Source organism: Microcebus murinus, chromosome 8 (assembly GCF_040939455.1).
Source record: "Microcebus murinus isolate Inina chromosome 8, M.murinus_Inina_mat1.0, whole genome shotgun sequence".
Classification (NCBI taxonomy): domain Eukaryota; kingdom Metazoa; phylum Chordata; class Mammalia; order Primates; family Cheirogaleidae; genus Microcebus; species Microcebus murinus.
The window spans coordinates 45,174,781-45,192,023 of NC_134111.1; the positions used below are offsets into that span (position 1 = coordinate 45,174,781).

The 17,243-nt window shown below is 38.7% G+C and overlaps 1 protein-coding gene across 3 annotated transcripts in view; it reads left to right on the top strand.

The window, feature by feature from the left end:
* CSRNP3 (cysteine and serine rich nuclear protein 3) overlaps positions 1 to 16,399 on the top strand; it is a 192,275-nt gene extending 175,876 nt beyond the window's left edge. For all 3 annotated transcript variants that reach the window (XM_012761165.3, XM_012761168.3, XM_012761169.3), the window contains one exon: positions 1,928 to 16,399. In XM_012761165.3, coding sequence (XP_012616619.1) covers positions 1,928 to 2,980 — 1,053 coding nt within the window. In that variant the 3' untranslated portion in view covers positions 2,981 to 16,399. The remainder of the gene's footprint in view (positions 1 to 1,927) is intronic.
* Positions 16,400 to 17,243: the final 844 nt, after the last annotated feature.

The window sequence follows — 17,243 nt, forward strand, 5'->3', positions numbered from 1 at the left end:
GGCAAGATGTGTAATTCAGGAAGAGAGAAATACTAATTCAAGGACATCCATGGGAATGCACAAAAACGCTTCTACATATAAGATATAATATGAAAGGCAGCCCGAGCTACAGCTGAGTTAATTAAAATTATTTTGTCTTGAATTCATTTATTAATCAGCTTATTTTGACTATTTACAAATATTCAGGGAGATCATGATGTCCCTAACATGTGAGCTTGTACTTTCTGATCCATTCAGGGGGTAGAAAACGATAATTGATTGGAGGTGATTGGACTATGGAAGAGTTACTAGACTGGGACTTCAGAAAACTAAGTTATACTCCTGTCTTTGCTGTTTTCCAACTGTGTGAAATTGGCAAGTCAGGTAAACTCTCTGGGCTCACTTTCTTCATTTCTAAAATGTCGAGGCTGGACTAGGTCAGGGGTTGGCGAAATCTGACCTGCCACATGGTTTTGTGAATAAAGTTTTATTGGATCACAGCCATGTTTTTTTCTTTACATACTGTCTATGACTGCTTTTGTGCTCGTATAGCAAAGGTGAGTACTCTGGTTGCTGCAGAGCCTGTATGGCACACAAAGCCTCAAATATTTCCTCTCTTGCCCTTTGCAAAAAAAAAAAAAGAAAGTTTCCCAACCCCTGATGATTGGTAACCAGATAATTCTCTGGTCCACATCCATCCATGATATCATTGGTGCTCTGTCTTTAGTTAGGTGTTACTATTTTGTGCAGAAACTTGGCTTTTTCAATCAGGAGGGCCACTTAGGCAGGCCAAAGAAGACAGTTCCTATCAGCTGAACAGTTACATAAGATGGATTCAAAGAAAAGAGATTGATGAATAAAATAGCAGCTGCCTCTTCTATCTCTGAATCTACTGTTGCTTGGGACCAGGATAACTGCATTGAATCTACCTTCTCTGCGGTAGAATAGGAAACTCCTTGTGTTTGATAAGGTGAGAAGCAGAGCAAGTTTTGTCTGTAGTATGTACTCTGGTCTGCATACAGGTTAATTTGTAGGTCTGAGTCAGTTGGCAAATATGAGTACCCTTGGATTGCTTAGAACTCCACCTCCCCCCCCCCAATGAAGAGGTCAGTCCAACGACATTTGTTGAACCTGATCACTCTATCTCCAAGTATCAGTGACTCAGATAGTTTAGGGATATTGATGAAGAGTACATCCCCTTCCTTTGAGATGCTTGTGTCTCATGGAGTGGGGAGAGAAGGGGAAGAGCTAGGACCTAAATGTGAGTTCACCAGTCATTCGTGCATGTGCATACCCATCACAACAGTACACACAAGTGCACCCATGTAACAAGGACCCAGAAGAAGGAGAAGGTTAACAAGTGAAGAGGATCCATGATACTAAGTGGTGTCATTCTGGAGGGAATGACACCAGAATGACACCTCGGGCAGGGAAGTTCATTTTATAACAAAGAGAAAAGGATATAGCTAACATGAAGAGGGTAATATAAGTTAGATTAAAAATAACATGTGGGAAAGGAATATAGTAAGTTTGCTTGTTTAAAAGTGGGCATGTGAGCTGGGATGCAGCAGAAGGAAAAGGAGCTTGGGGGAAGGATAGAAGCCCTGAAGAAATGGGAGCAAAATTAATGGGATGGGGAGAAGAGAAAAGGGGTAAATGGAGAAAGAAGTAAAAAAAAAAAAATTCCTGTAGAGGGGGTCAATGAGCTAAAAATACACACTCGTACTAGTAGCCCATTTTTATTTTGAAGATAGTTTTAAAAACTACTTACTTCTTATATTTAATCCTTAACTTCCTCTTTTCCTTTGTATTTGCAGTTTGACTGTCATTTGCTCTGGCATAAGTGGGATTTAGTAGATTACTTAATTCAAAGGGTTACTGAAAGGTACTGGATTTTTGTTTGGTTTATAATAGTTCCAGGGTGCTAATCTGCGTTCTTCTTTCCAAGGTGGACCGTATGTCTTTCCCGTGTGGCTGCACTAAAGAAGGATGTAGTAACACAGCAGGTAGAATTGAATTTAATCCTATCCGTGTTCGGACTCACTTTTTACACACAATAATGAAGCTTGAACTGGAGAAAAACCGAGAGCAGCAAATCCCCACGCTGAACGGCTGCCACGGGGAGATAAGTGCTCACAGTAGTTCCATGGGCCCTGTCGCCCACTCCGTAGAATATTCCATCGCAGACAATTTTGAGATTGAAACTGAACCCCAGGCCGCGGTGCTGCACCTGCAGTCTGCTGAGGAATTAGATTGCCAAGGAGAAGAGGAGGAAGAGGAGGAAGATGGGAGCAGCTTTTGCAGCGGAGTCACCGATTCTAGCACACAGAGCTTGGCGCCTAGTGAGTCAGACGAGGAGGAGGAGGAGGACGAAGAGGAAGAAGAGGAGGAGGAGGAGGATGATGACAAAGGAGACAGCTTCGTGGACGGTTTGGGCACCCATGCCGAAGTTGTCCCTCTTCCTTCGGTCCTTTGTTATTCTGATGGCACCGCCGTTCACGAAAGCCACGCAAAAAATGCTTCTTTTTATGCCAACTCTTCAACTCTGTATTACCAAATAGATAGCCACATTCCAGGAACTCCTAACCAGATCTCTGAGAACTATCCTGAAAGAGATACTGTCAAAAACGGTACCCTCTCGCTGGTGCCTTACACCATGACGCCGGAGCAATTCGTTGACTACGCCCGACAAGCAGAAGAGGCCTACGGTGCCTCCCACTACCCGGCTGCCAACCCCTCTGTGATCGTCTGCTGCTCCTCTTCTGAAAACGACAGCGGTGTGCCCTGCAATAGCTTATATCCTGAACACAGGTCCAGTCATCCTCAAGTGGAATTTCACTCATACTTGAAAGGCCCCTCCCAGGAAGGGTTTGTCTCTACATTGAATGGTGACAGTCACATTTCAGAGCACCCTGCTGAAAATTCTTTGAGCCTTGCAGAAAAGAGCAGATTGCATGAAGAGTGCATCAAATCACCCGTGGTGGAGACAGTCCCTGTTTAGTCGCTTAAATTATTCTAGGACCAACTCTTCTCCTATTTAAGGCACTGTATTTAATTGGATTTCCTGGGCTCATCGTTGTTTAAACTGAAGACTAAGAAATCTTGGACTGTGGTTAATCTTCCAGACTGTATTTTGTTTTCTCCTTTCTAGCCACATGACTGTGGCATTGCACAAATACAGTCTCTATAGGGATTTTAAAAGATTTCAGACTGTTTTGATAGAAAATGCTAAATTTTTAAAATGCATATCTCACAGTTGCCTACCTGTCAAACTGTGTGAAACCTGCCAAGCTGTGTAGATCAGAGCTCCAAGTTTTGGATTATCGGGCCTGTGCAAGATTGTTAACTAAGACTGGGAAATGATATGATTTAGAGTCCTAATTTTCGATATATCTGAAGATGATGGTGACTTTTTAATGTAAAAGTAATTACTGTAAGAAACAGATTTAATTGTTCCATGTGTATTTTATTTATGGTAGTTTAGAAGTCATGTTTTGATGAAAATGAACAGCAGCATGTTCATTCAAACTGAAGATGCATAGCTAGTACCACAGAGCATGCCCACATGGATTGCATCTGGAATCCATTCACATTTTTGTGATCATGACTCATCAAATTTGCAAATACTTTCTTAAGGGTGAAATAGGCCTATTTTTTGCTATTTTGGACAAATAAATGAGTCTATATGTGCAGGTCCTTACACAGTTTTCTCTAAAGTTAAGAGTTAGGACAATCCTCCCGGGAGGGTCTAGTTCACTTCCCTCCCTCCATTGACTCCAGAGATGGAGGTAGAAGGAATTGCCTTTCTTTTTAAACAGCATCATCTTGGTTCTTAGCTTGGGCAGCACCTTTAAACTCTACCCCCTACATCAAAATGCACTTTAGTGCCCCTTCACGGTACCTCGTGTGGGGTGGGGACTGAGAACTCTTTGAGATGAAAAAAAAATTTTTTTTAATATCTTTAACTATTATAAGGTTCATATAACTAATATAGAGGAATCATCCAATGATACTTATGAAGGAAAATGACCTATTTTCCTTCACCACTCTGAGGACCTAACTCAATAAACGCAGAGGAGGCTGAGGAAACACGGAAGAGACACCACCTCAGCAACCAGCTTTCTCTACAGCGTGATCAACCCATCTCTGCAAAATAAGTGTATAATGAGATTTCCACTTAGTGACTATCTGATTGAAGGGGGGGCCTCTACCCAAATACTCAACTAGGCCTTACTTTTCTGAAGCATTTTGATTTGTCTTGCCTGGGACAACTAGCAGAACAGTCCAGAATGCATTGCATACTTTCTAATTACCTCATGTTCTCTTATTAAAGGGAACAGATAGAAATAAAACATGCACTCCCCACCTTTAGATTACCTGCACTTGGTTCGTCGGAGGACTTCTAGGATCCCATTTTCCTGTAAATTAATTTAGGTAACTAAATAGTGTATTCTACCTTTTCTTTCCAATGCAATATAACTATGCTAACTCTGTTTCACATTTTTTGGCCTTCTATTGTTATATCATTTCACGTGTTTTATAACTATTTGAAACGTGGACATGCCTTGCTATTCAGTGACTGCATCACTACTTATTTTTTTATGTCTTTTAGACTTGGATATTTAGAATTATGAATATAAAATATACTGTAGATCTCAATTCCTTAAAAAAATCCTTTTATTTAATTGAACTTTAAAATGCTTGATCTAGGGAAAGTCCTCCAATGGAAAAGTTTCTACTAAAGCTTGATTTGGGGAAAATGTGTTTACTTGGCAGCTCTTTCACTGTGCAGTTGGTTCCTGCTTCTTCTCTACCCCACCACTGGGCCAAATGTATAACTATTAAGATTAACATTAAAAGAGCTTTGGGTTTGTCTCTCCGTAGGTAGCAGTAATAAGGGTAGGGATGTTCCTTTCAAATGATTAGTCCTTTGGGTTGATCAGATGAGGGTTTGGCTCAAATCTCAACAGTGTATCCTGTGTTATCTGCAAAGTTACAGTTTTTAGTGCTTAATCTCCGATTTTTTTTCACCTACTAATACAATCTAAAGAGCGGAGGCCCAAAGAGAAAATGTCAAGAGGCTATTGTTCCTTCATTCAAGCACATGAAAGAATCATGTGTGCTTTATTTGCTGGGCCGTGTCAAGCTCTTGAAGGATCCATGTGTGACGCTCTCTGAGGTTATTCTTGGAACATAGAGAGTGGGAGAGTGAGGAAGAGCTGACTCTGGCTAGAGCAGAACTGAAGGGTAGAATGACAGTCCAGTTTCTGAAAAGACAGATATTTTAATTTTCGTTCAGCTTTATTTTCACAAGAAGGTCTGAAGCCTACTTTTTAATGTTCGGCTGGGTCTTTGTTTTGTACCTTTGTTTCCAAAGGAATGCTTTAAAAAACAGAGCTTTTTTCCCTATCTGCCCAATTGGGTAGGAAGTCGCTGCCCTCCTAAGAAGAATTAACCCTCCAACAATGACAGCTTCTATTCCAAATTTTCATATACCTAACTAACCCCAAAACATCTCCCACAAACATCTTCCACACAGGCTACCTATCAAAACACTCCCATATACCTAACACACACATACACACACTACATGCACACCACACACTAGAGAATAACAGATTTTAGGCAATGGCCAGTAATGAGTACTGAGTTTTTCCCACCCCATAATCTTACTGCATTTTATGATCTAAAAATGTTGTCTAAAGTAGAGAATAATCTGTAAAGGTATAGTTTGAAAATATTAGATCAAAGTTGCAAGTAATACTAATGATGAAATCATTTCACTGTTACTTCCTTTCCCAGAAAAGCTGAGAGGGCATAGTGTTCCATTTGACTTTTTTCCCCCAGTTAATAGCCCTTCTATTCAACAAAAACGGCCCACATGCCAGGAAAGTGCTACAGTCATTCTGAGCTTTTAAAAATGGGGATCAAGCTAGATGCAGCCAGTTGGGATACTTAAGATCTTTATACCAAGACACAATAACCTGTCTTGCAGCTGTTGTATTGGCCCTCTAACCAAATTGTCATCTATTTTGACACACAGCTTTTTAGTCATTCACTGTCAATTACAAAGCTTCATGCTCCAGTCCCTGTTGTTTTAGTACCAGACCTATACCTTTAAATGGGGCTTAATTTCCAGTTATAATCCTGGCCAAATTGATTTGCAAGTCAAGTGGCTAGGGCAGCTTTCATCTCCTTTGTCATTCTAGATTTCCTTGGGAGAAAGAAGTCAATAAAAAAGATTTATGTTAAGTTTTTCTGCCCATCTCTTGATCATCAATTATTAAGACATAGGTAAAATCCATTTGTCTCATATCTTTTGGTAGGTTGAATAATATAGTTACTTTTTGAAGGCCAGTCTTTTCCTTTGTGATAAAACTATATTTTTCCCCATGTATTGGCCACATATACAATGTGAAACTGATGTTTCTTAGCGTGATAAAATCTTCATAATTATATATGCCTCCAGTAATACTCACCCACCCAGCAACCCCAGAGCCCCTAAAAAGAACTATGAGTTGCAGAAACACTGGTTACAAATTAACCAGTGTTAATGAAAAAGCAAAGAGATTATGTTAGGTGATGATGTTCTTTAAATTTTTATACTCTTAACAGAAAAATTCTTGGCAAAATTCTGATTTTGTTGCCATTATTATAATTGATTTCCTATAAATTAATATATCACTGGTTCTTTTATTTAAATTTTTTACATTGTTGTATAAGTTTACAAACCTTTGGTCTTGATATTACAAATTTAGTAAGTATCAATTCTTTCTTTCAACAAATATGTACTGAACACTTGCTATGTTAGAAAAACTGTCATGGGTAGTAAAAAGAGAGGAAACACTACAAATTCTAAAGGATGTTAATGAAGTATGACATAAAATAATCAAGCCTATTCAGACTCTTTTAATATGTGGTTTTGTAAAGTGATATTAGAAAAACTGACATCAATTCTTGTCTAATTATATGTAAGCTGCAACTAGAAAGATACTTCTTTTTCTTAAATTAGTAGAACTCACTAGATCCTCCTTCATTTGTCTCTCCTCATCTGAAATTTATGAATTAAATTTGGACTCAGACAGGACAGAATCAAATGAAAAAGAAATTGTCAACTAATTGCTTCTTCAGTGTTAGTTAGCCCTGCGTAAGTGATGCTAAATTTATACCAGCAAACTCCTACCTGACACTTTCAAAGTGGGTTTGACTCATGCATAACCCAGGAAATATTTCAGGAAACTTTTAAAACAACAATGTGGAACACAATCACTCTTCTATTTATGAATAGCCTATCAAAATAGCAAACTCCTGTCCCAAGTTCCAAAGACATCACCTTGTAGCAGGTGGAAAACAGAGAGGTCACTAGATACCTCTCATTAGCTGCAGTTACAAACCGTCGAATTAGTAGGTGGAAAATTGACACCCTCAGAAGCCAACAAGAGACTGCCTTTTTAAAAGGTGCCACGATGCCGTCTGTTTCTCCAAATATAACCTTAATGTCTCTCTTTCAAATGGTATCTGCTCCTTATTCTCTTGAAGACAGATTACAGTATTATTATAGCCAGTGTATTAAATACCAACCTTACATAGGATGCACCTTGGTGCTTTGAAAGCAAGACTTGACTGTAATTTGAAATTGGAATTATTTGTTGTACCCTTACCATGACCAACACCAATAGCTTGAAGCCTTGATATCCCTCTTAGTTCCAATACAAATTTGCAACTTCTCATCGCATTACTTTTTCTGAGATCTGCTAACTTGTGCCAGAATAACATAAATACCTAAGCCACGATGGCACAGCTTTGTGCAAATAGCACAGTTTTTCAGATGTTTTCTGCAGCATTAAGGAATTTAAGTGACTTAATCGACTGAATATCAGCAGTTTGAAAATTCACTAGAATTATGAAAGTATCAGGGTGGGGGTGAGGATGGAGTATAAGCTTAATAAGTGGTGGCGTCTTCTAGGAACTATAAAAAAAAGTTTCAGCAGAGATGGGCTAGGTCTTATTACACTAGAAAGGCTATAATCACAAACAGCAGCCCCAGACCTAGAACAAATGGTTACAATGTGGACACCCTCACTGCCCAGTTGCTGCTCACATTTGCTGACCAACAACCACATCAATTACATTTTTGCTGTCTATAAGTCATTGGATGCTTTAGAAAATATAAACACAGACTTACAGCAAAGAAACTATTTTTTAGGAAATTTAAATTCATTTTATATTAAAATACTTGATAAATCACTTGCATTATTGTTGAAAGTAAGGAATGTGGAAATAAAAGAGCTCTTCTTTAATATTATACTTGCCAAATCTGTATATTCAATGTGACTCTTTAAAACAGTCACTTCTATGCTTTACTTTGGCTCCTCGTGGCTTTTCAAGCTAGACCGTGAGACCCTTTTTCCAAACAACGCAGGTGCTTTGTTTTACCTTTTCTCTCTTAACAGAAATTCGAACTGGAAAGCTTGACATGACCTGAGTTTTACCTGGTGATCGGTCCCGGGGCTAGTCTAACCATGTGCTGTCAGGCATGCCTTGGGTTTCCTTAGTGATTCAGATAGAATGATGAGAAGCAGGAGAGTGCATGCAAGCAGATTCAAAGCCCAAACCAGTATGTCTTTTCAGTTCATTTTTATATGTAAATTTTCAAAAATCATATTAATATCTAGCCTGGAATTTTAGTAAATATAGATACCTACTTGTTGCATCCATGAAAAATGAAGTAATTTCAAAGATTTAAGTCACAGCGATTACTTTCTTTCACTTGTAATAAATATATCACTATACAGAGTGATTGCTTTTTTATTTGATCCTTTACACTTGCTTATAATTGAAGAAAAGTCGATTCCACTGTGTCATCTTATTTCATCTCTCACAAAAGTTCTGGCAGGACTAAAGTTTCAAAGGAATATGATAGAATTTATTTTGGACAATATTTGTATTCAACATGCTAATAATGCAGTTCCTCTCTTTGCATTACTCACTGCCATGGTGATAGTCAAGTGAGTTCAATAACTCATTTTAGTGACATGCGTGAGGCCATTTAAATATTTTTAAGATAATGTATATTGATTAGAAAGAGTTAGGAAAAGACATATTTATGGTAGAAATTAGCCTTGCCTTTGTCTAAAGTAATTAATGTGGCCTGATTGAATGGTTTTAGTTGTAATTTTGGAATAGCTTCTTTGTTAGGTATTTCTTTCTTTTCTCTTTTGGCTTTCTCCCAATATTCCTGTCTGTCTTGGCGTTATCTTAAAAGTTATTTGTTAATGAGTATTTGGAAGAAAATGGACCTAGAAAATGTCTCTTTAAAGATTATGTAGGTGCTTCTATCACCATAGATCTTTGCCAAGTCCTATTCCCACACTATAAGACCACCCACACCCTTTTCAGGGGCATGGTTTCTGAGTAGTGATTTTGCTGTTGTCTCTACATAAGGGACCTATGAAAACAGCTTTCAAAATTTCTAACTTTGTAGCACATCTTATCCAATTTTGTTTTGTTCCTCCTTTCCATGCCGGCCACCAAGCTTTTTTCCTTAGCCATTAAAAAAGCCACTCACCTTTAAAGCAAATCTAAAGCTTTATATACATTTTGCAGCTTTATTTAAATATAAAAGAGAAGGAAAGAATACAATGCAAATCCAAATTCTCCCAAAAAGTGAAAACCTAAATATCTGAAGTTAGGAAATACATTGTTGCCTGAATTTTGTTTTGTTTTGTTTTTGTATTGTTTTGTTTTGTTTTAATGTTGATCCTTGAGTGATGTAATGGTACCCAAGTGATATCTGAACATGAGAAATTTTTTAATTTAATAGTTGGCAAAGTTAATTCATTTGTACCACAATCAAATAGAGTCCACTGCCAAAGGTTACCGTTTGAACTCTGATTTCATTAGGCACTAGTCATGCCAAACGGGTATCTCAGAATAGTTTAATCTTTTCACAGATACTCACAATGGCCAACTGTGTGTGAATAATGGAAAGTTTGAGATTCTTCTGTATTCTTCAGGTTTTATAGTCCTGAGAGTAGGAGAGATCTCCAGAGGTCATGTGGCTCATCCATCTACCTCCAGGGAGGACTGTCACTCAGGCATGCCCACCAGGATAGATAGCCATCTATTCTTAACATCTCTAGGGAAGGTGGTTTCCTTGGCAACACAATTCAGCTTTCTTAGGTTTTCTCACAATAAGAAAATATCTTGGCCCGCTTTTTGTGATTCAGGCACCTGGCAACAGTTGTGGTGATTTAGGCCATTGTACTAGGGGATTCAAGGGAAGTTGGGTTGCCCCCTACATTTGATGATGATCACATTTGATGATAATCTCTAAGTCTCCTAAGAAGTCAGATTTTTAAAGAAAGATCTGGATACAGAGACAATGCTCAGTAACATGACCTGCTTTTGACAGACGTGGCTGTAGTTGGTTTTATTTATTTATTTATTTTTTTGTCGTTTGTCATTTTTATGTCAGAAAGTAACGTCAGGAAAAGTGACCGTTTCAGATCCCCGGTGACAAACATCAGAACTAGGATGAAGTGACTTGACTTTTAAACTGTTCAGTGTTCTGAGAAGTTATAATTGCAAAAGTAAGCATCTTCTCCATTGTTGCTTTTAAACAAGTACCTTCTCATTGATCTTTCTTTACCCTAAAATGACAAATAAGAATCCAAATTTTTCCATTCCTTTTGGCGAAAGACATGACTATCTGTGAAGTGACTCCAGAGGAGTTACTCAGCCACCATTTGATCCCAGCCTTTGTGCTTGTGTTATCTAAACAATGGCTGCTTGCTTTCTCAGGGATCAGGAAAATGATTTAAAAATTTGTCATCTTGACAAGGCCCGAAAACAAAGGGAGGAGTCCGGGAAAATGGTGATTTTTTTTTCTTCTTCTGATTACATCATCTGACTCCAGGACCCTGCCGCTTTTAGAGCTTTTTCTGTTTGCTCACAGTTGACTTTAACTCAGAGTCAGAACTTACCGGAAGATGAGGAGCACCCTCAAAATCAATGCTTCCTTTCTCCATGGGATTTTTTTAGAATCTAGGTACAGATTATGCTTATGTCCCCAACTCAGATGCTCTTGTGAAATGACAGCCACATCAGAGTGGTTGCTCCCCACAAATAACACTAGGGGAAGATGACCCTTTTTGTTAGAAAACAAATGCTATAGAATGCTCATGTAAAGAATGTTGAATAAAATTTGGCCCATGTTTTGACTGACGTTAGGCACCTCTATGGAAATGAGTCTGAGGCGTAGTTTGTGAAACATGTTTCAAAAGTGTTTGATGTATAATAAATGCTAGACATTTACAGTACAGAAATAGTTAAAAAAAAAAAACAAAAAATTTTAAACCTGTAGATTACAACTCTGTTCCTAAGAACCTCAGCCTTTATTGTGTCTTAGTAAAGTTGATCTGCTTTTATTTTTAGTTTATTGCATTTCTGGTGTAATAGCCTCTTAAGATAGAACTATTAATACATATGTACTGGTTAATGCCTGTTAATGCAGAAAATGGCACTTTGTTATTTCAATGTGTTTCCCTCAGTGTCACAGGGTATATCGATTTGATAAAAAGATCACTTGACATTGGTCAAAAATACATTTTCCCCATTAAAAAATATATATATGTATAATTGGTTGCATAGACAAATATCACTTTTTGCAGTGTCTTTATCTTGCTCATAGTTTTAGACATCAACTAAGTCTCCACTTTCCAGCTGCCATAGAAATTTGGTACATTTGCAATTTCTGGTATAATCTAGTGAGCTGAATGTATTGATAGATCAAATGATCCAAAGCACTTGGGTGTTATCCTTCAGTCTTTGTTGAACCATTCAGACATTGGGAATGGTCCTTACACAAGGGAAGTCTTTTGAGAATATTCGTTTCCTCTTTTGTTTTTTGTTGGTTTGTTTGTTGCTGACAAACAAAAAATGGTAACTTTTAAAACTCAGAAAAGCCACTGCACTGTAAAGTATTTTTTGACATTATGATTGGTTTTATCTTTTGACTGATTTTTATTACTTTTACTCAATATCAACAGTACTGCAATAGATATTTATTACTGTTATTTTCAATCTAGTGACTTAAAAAGGTGGAAAGGGATGAAAATCAAACTACAATCTATACATACAGTCATATTACACTAAGATGCCATGTTGTATGTCGCCCAGTTTCTAGATTGATTTCTCTTGTGTGTAAGTTATAACATCAAAGATGCCAAAGGGTATATAAAATAAGCTACAATAATATTCAACAGAACTTAACCTGGACCTTATGTTGTAATAATTTATTCATATTAGCTGTAGTCTTCTGTATTTATATTTTCAGTATTTATTATGAATGACATGGAAATTCGTGTATTTATTGTGGCTTTTTATTGCAGTGTGTATATATATATATTACAAATAAGCATTTTTAATTCTTATCCTTAAGTTTCTTTTATTAGTGGCACTTGTATTATGCTGTACTTTTTATTATATATTGTACAATATCTTGTCCATTTGTTTGCAGCAGAGTAAAACCGGTTTCTAAGTTGTATCAACTGTTGCATTTTGTGTAAATCCTTTGTTCTTAACATCCTGAGTCGCAATCCCTTATGCTGTCACAGCGCAAAGAATACCTCCCTCCCTCTGTGTAACAGATAACATGCTTGAAAAGTTAAGTGTGAAGCCAGTTCCTATGAAATGGTTCATTACATTATCATTTCAAAGATGTGTTAACTTTGCTATGATTGATCCCCAAGTGAGGATGCTTACAACACTACTTTTTCAGCTATTCAACCCCTTCATCTAGTCATGTTGTATAAACAAACATGAAGGCCAGGGAGGAACTCTCCATGTAAATGAAATTTAGGAGGATATTTGTACACAGACAAACCTAATCCCTTGTAAGTAGTATCCTTTAATTCAACTGCTTTGTAGTATTCTTGTTTTACTTTGCTTAAAGCAGAATCTGTGTGATTTGATGTTTAAAATATATGAGTACATATCGGTACTTATATCTGCCTGTCTGTTTAAAGAGGATGGCTTAAGGTAAACAAAACACAACTTTTATTGGCAGTGGAAAGAAGATACAAGAAACTACATTCTTCTTAATCTCCTCTCCTATGCAAGACACTGTCTTCAAACAACTTGTTTTATGTCTGGAGACTGGATCTATATTTTTGAAAGTAAAACAATAATATGTGATTGTGTAATCATCCTAAAATTCAAATTTGATCATGGTTACTCACTTACTTAAAGATCTTCCATGGTGTTCCTTCCTCATGGCCAAAATAAAACCCAAACTCTTTAGAATGCCACACAAGGTCGCCTAAGATCTGGGTACACCCAACTTCTAGAGCCTTTTTGCTCATCAAGCAGTCTCTCTTTACCTCCCATGTCCACCCTCGTCCACAAAATAGGTTATTTAGATTTTATCTGCTACTCCATTTTCCAAACTTGTCTTCTACTTGCCCCTTCTGCCCAGCATATACACCCCACAAACGCACCCTTTCTGTCACGTTTCCCATTATCCCAAAAATTGATTACCTGCTCTTTTATGCCCAACACAGACATTTATCAGAGACCGTTCAGATCTCCCTGAACTCATTTATGCATCTACTCCCTCCTCGGGACTCCCTGAGAACAGAAAACTCATTACTCTCCATGTTCCCAACATGCAGCTTAGTGCCTGAAACATAGTAGCCACTTAAAATACGTTTACTGATGTATGTGAAGTGCAAAAATGAGTCATATAAAGTCCACTCCATAGGAGTTCAGATGGCTGGCAGAAACAGTGGAAAACGTGTCATTCAGGGAGAGGGAGAATTTCAGTTGGCAGGAGCACTCCATAGTCCACGTTATGGAACAGTTTGCGGAAAGGCAAATTGGGACCAAGTTACCCTCTGCTGTGCAGGGCAGAAGGACCTTGTTAAGAACAGAAGATTTACCTTCAGGAACAGATGACAAATCAGGGGAGGAAAACGAGTTCAGATATTGCAAAGCTTTAACAACTGGACCAGAGTCTGACTGGTATCCTTAGGGAAATAGAGATGAGAAAGACATGAGAAATAGAGAAGAGAAAACTTTCTCTTTCTTAGAAGAGAAAGTTCATTCGAATGAGAGTTATGTTTGCAATGTGGACTAGCAGTGTGACTGTAGTACATAGACAGTTTGGGAGGATGGAAATGCCAGAGTAAAAATCTTCCTTATAGCCAGGAAGTCATCATTCATTAAAAAATAGTAATAATAGTTGAGAACCTACTATGATTAGGACACTGTGCAAGAGTGGGCTAAGATGAAGAGGCAGCAGGGAGAAGACAGGCAGAGGGCTGACAAGCAAGTGAGGAGGTCTATTTGAAAGCCAAGTCAGATGTGGGTGTTAAAGGTAACAATAAGATCATGAGCTCAAAATACCGTAGGTGTATGGGGAAGAACTTAAGATGGACATCATTAGCAGCAATTAGGATATTACAAGGAGGAAGATGTGTTCGTTTTAAGCAGCTTGAATTGATGTCGGGATACTCAGTGAAAATAACAAATGGGCAGAAGGAAATACTAGTCTAGAGCTTAGTTAAAGATGTAAGATTTGGAATGAATGAGTGTTTAAGAGGAGAACATACATAGGGAGAAGTATATAAAACAGAGGACCGAACTTTTAGGGTAATGATTCAGGTTGTGTTCTCCAGAGATGCACAACTCTGAGATGGAGTTGAGTTTAGCATGCAGGATTTTTGTAAGGAATCAGTACTTGTGCACACTCAGGGATGGAAGCAGATTAGGAAAAGGGAGAAATCAAGCAGTGATGTGGGTCAATCCTACGGGAGTGCCCTGGGGCATAGGGGCTCCTGTGAGTTGTCACTTGGTGGCCTGAAAGGGCTGGGCCTTTATAGCCACCTCGTAGCCAGTCACTTGATGTAGTCCCACCCAGAGAGGGAGTGCTCTTGGATGAGGTGGCGCTCTGCAGTTGAGGGGAAAGCCTAAAAAGAGCTGAAAGCTGGAAGATGTGTTGCTGACAGCACTCTTGGAAGCTAGGACAAGTCCTTTCTTGACGGGGAATCCTTGAAGGTGGAACAGCTCTATGTCTTCCACACCCATCCCTCAGATCCACTTCTTTAGTAAATTTCAGGGTATATCTCCTCCAGGATTCTGGGAAAAACTTAGAAAAGCAAGGTTAATAGAACAAATTAATTACAGCTCCTGCCACCATGGCTGGTTCTACAATCACAAGTGATATGATCTTCTTTCTCTCACTTTTCTATATTCTCTTCAGCTTCAGCAAGCACTTTCACTAGTCTCAATGGCTCAGTGGCTTACTTGGTGTCAGGGGCTCAGATAAAGAAGGCACCTAAGCGAGTCTTTCTTCCTGTTCCTATTATATAACAGCAGATCTGTCTCTTCCCTGATGATCAAAGTGAAGTAGTTCTGCCAAGATGGTGACTCTTCTTGCCTATTATAAAATATCAGAGACCAGCAGCAATGGCAATCCCATGGGACTCTTTAGTGCCCTGATGAAAGTGTGCCCCTTTGGGAACCAGGTCTTTTACCCTGCAGAGCTTAAAGAGTTGTGGGGGGTAAGCAGTGCAATTTTCTCCAGTGGGTCATGTTAAGTGGGGTCTCTCCTGCTTCCACCCCATAGTTTTTGAACCCGTGTGTTCTTCCTACTAGGGATATATTACTATAGAAAGGTTTTTGATTCAATGTTTATCCTGGATCCTGGAGGATGGTACCTCATCTTTGCAGAGTACCATCTCCAAAATTGCACTTCAACTGCATCTTCAGCAGGATTCAACACTCTGTTGGGCAAGGAGCTTTGGAGTCTGTGATATGACCAGTGGACCTCGTGGTCATATGCCCACTCCCACACTTCCTTTTCTGTGAATTAGTTTGCCTGCTCTGATTTGATGTTAAATGAGATTGCATATAAATACATTGTAAGCCCTTGAACAATGATGTTAGCTGATGCACTGCAGGTAAAAACGTCATACTTGGAATATATGTCTATTTCTATTTAAAACAAACAACACACAAAAAATTCTGGTCCTTCTAGGATGGAAGGGGCTCAATAATCAATCTGCTAACAAGTGTCTGGTTAGATTCCAGAAGAACAGTGCCATATGGAGGGCCCAGCATCAGTCTCTGTTGCTGGCAGTCCGTACCTTGGCAGCAGCGGGAGTCAATCAACCTTGGGAAGTTGTAGGCCATGCTCATAGGCCCAGGCAGAGCCACAGCCACCCAATGCGTGTACCTCTCATGGCAGCACTGAGGTCACCAATGACTGAGGCTGACTGCTGGCAACTGGCCAAGCTATTCTGTCTATGTCAGTACGACCTGAAACAAATGTAACATGAGCCACAAATGTGAGCTGCATGTGTAATTTTAAATTTTCTCATAGCCACCTTAAAAAGAGTAAAAAAAAGAAGGTAAAATTAATTTTAATAATTGCATATATTAGGTTAATTAATTTAATAATTACATATATTAGGTTAAATATTTTATTTAATCTAATATATGCAAATTTCAACATATAACCAATATAAAAATCATAAATAGTATTTTACTTTTTTGGGGGGTAATACTAAGTCTCTTAAATCCAGTGCATTTTTTACAGTGACAGCATATTTCAATTTAGAGTAGTCACATGTAACTAGTGGATACAATATTGGACAGCACAGGTCTGTACTGTTGTTTAGCGCATATTCTGCAGTGGGTGCTCTCTGGTAGGTGTTGACATGTGAGGCAGAGATCTTCACACTTTGTGCCCACTCTCACATGTCCATCCCCGTGCTCCTACCCCACACCTCCTTTTCCCCAATTTTCTAATCTCTGTCCTTTCAGCTCCCTGAACCCGGCCATTTGCTTCTGCCCAGGAGTCCACATAGATGTTCTAACACAGCTACTCCTCCTTCTGTACAAAGAGAACAATCAGCTGTACCACCAAAGCTCGGTCCATTTCAAGGACTTTTCCCTAGCCACTGTCTGGCAAAGCTACTACTGAACAAGGCTGCAGTGTAGCGGCCATACATTCTTGGCTTGCATTGCATTCACTTACTAAACCAGCCCGCCCATAAATAATATTCATATTTTTCCCCTCCTTCATCATTTGGCCATAAGGGATCCTCCTTGTGGAGTGAAGGACAATCTGAGGGAGGGGTGCTGGTACAGTGGTGGCAAATGACATGGAAGACAGGGCTACTTGGCACACAGCTTTTTTGTCCTATCTATGTTTGATCTAAGTTTTCTGCTTCTAGAATCCATCTTACAATGGCCTTCTG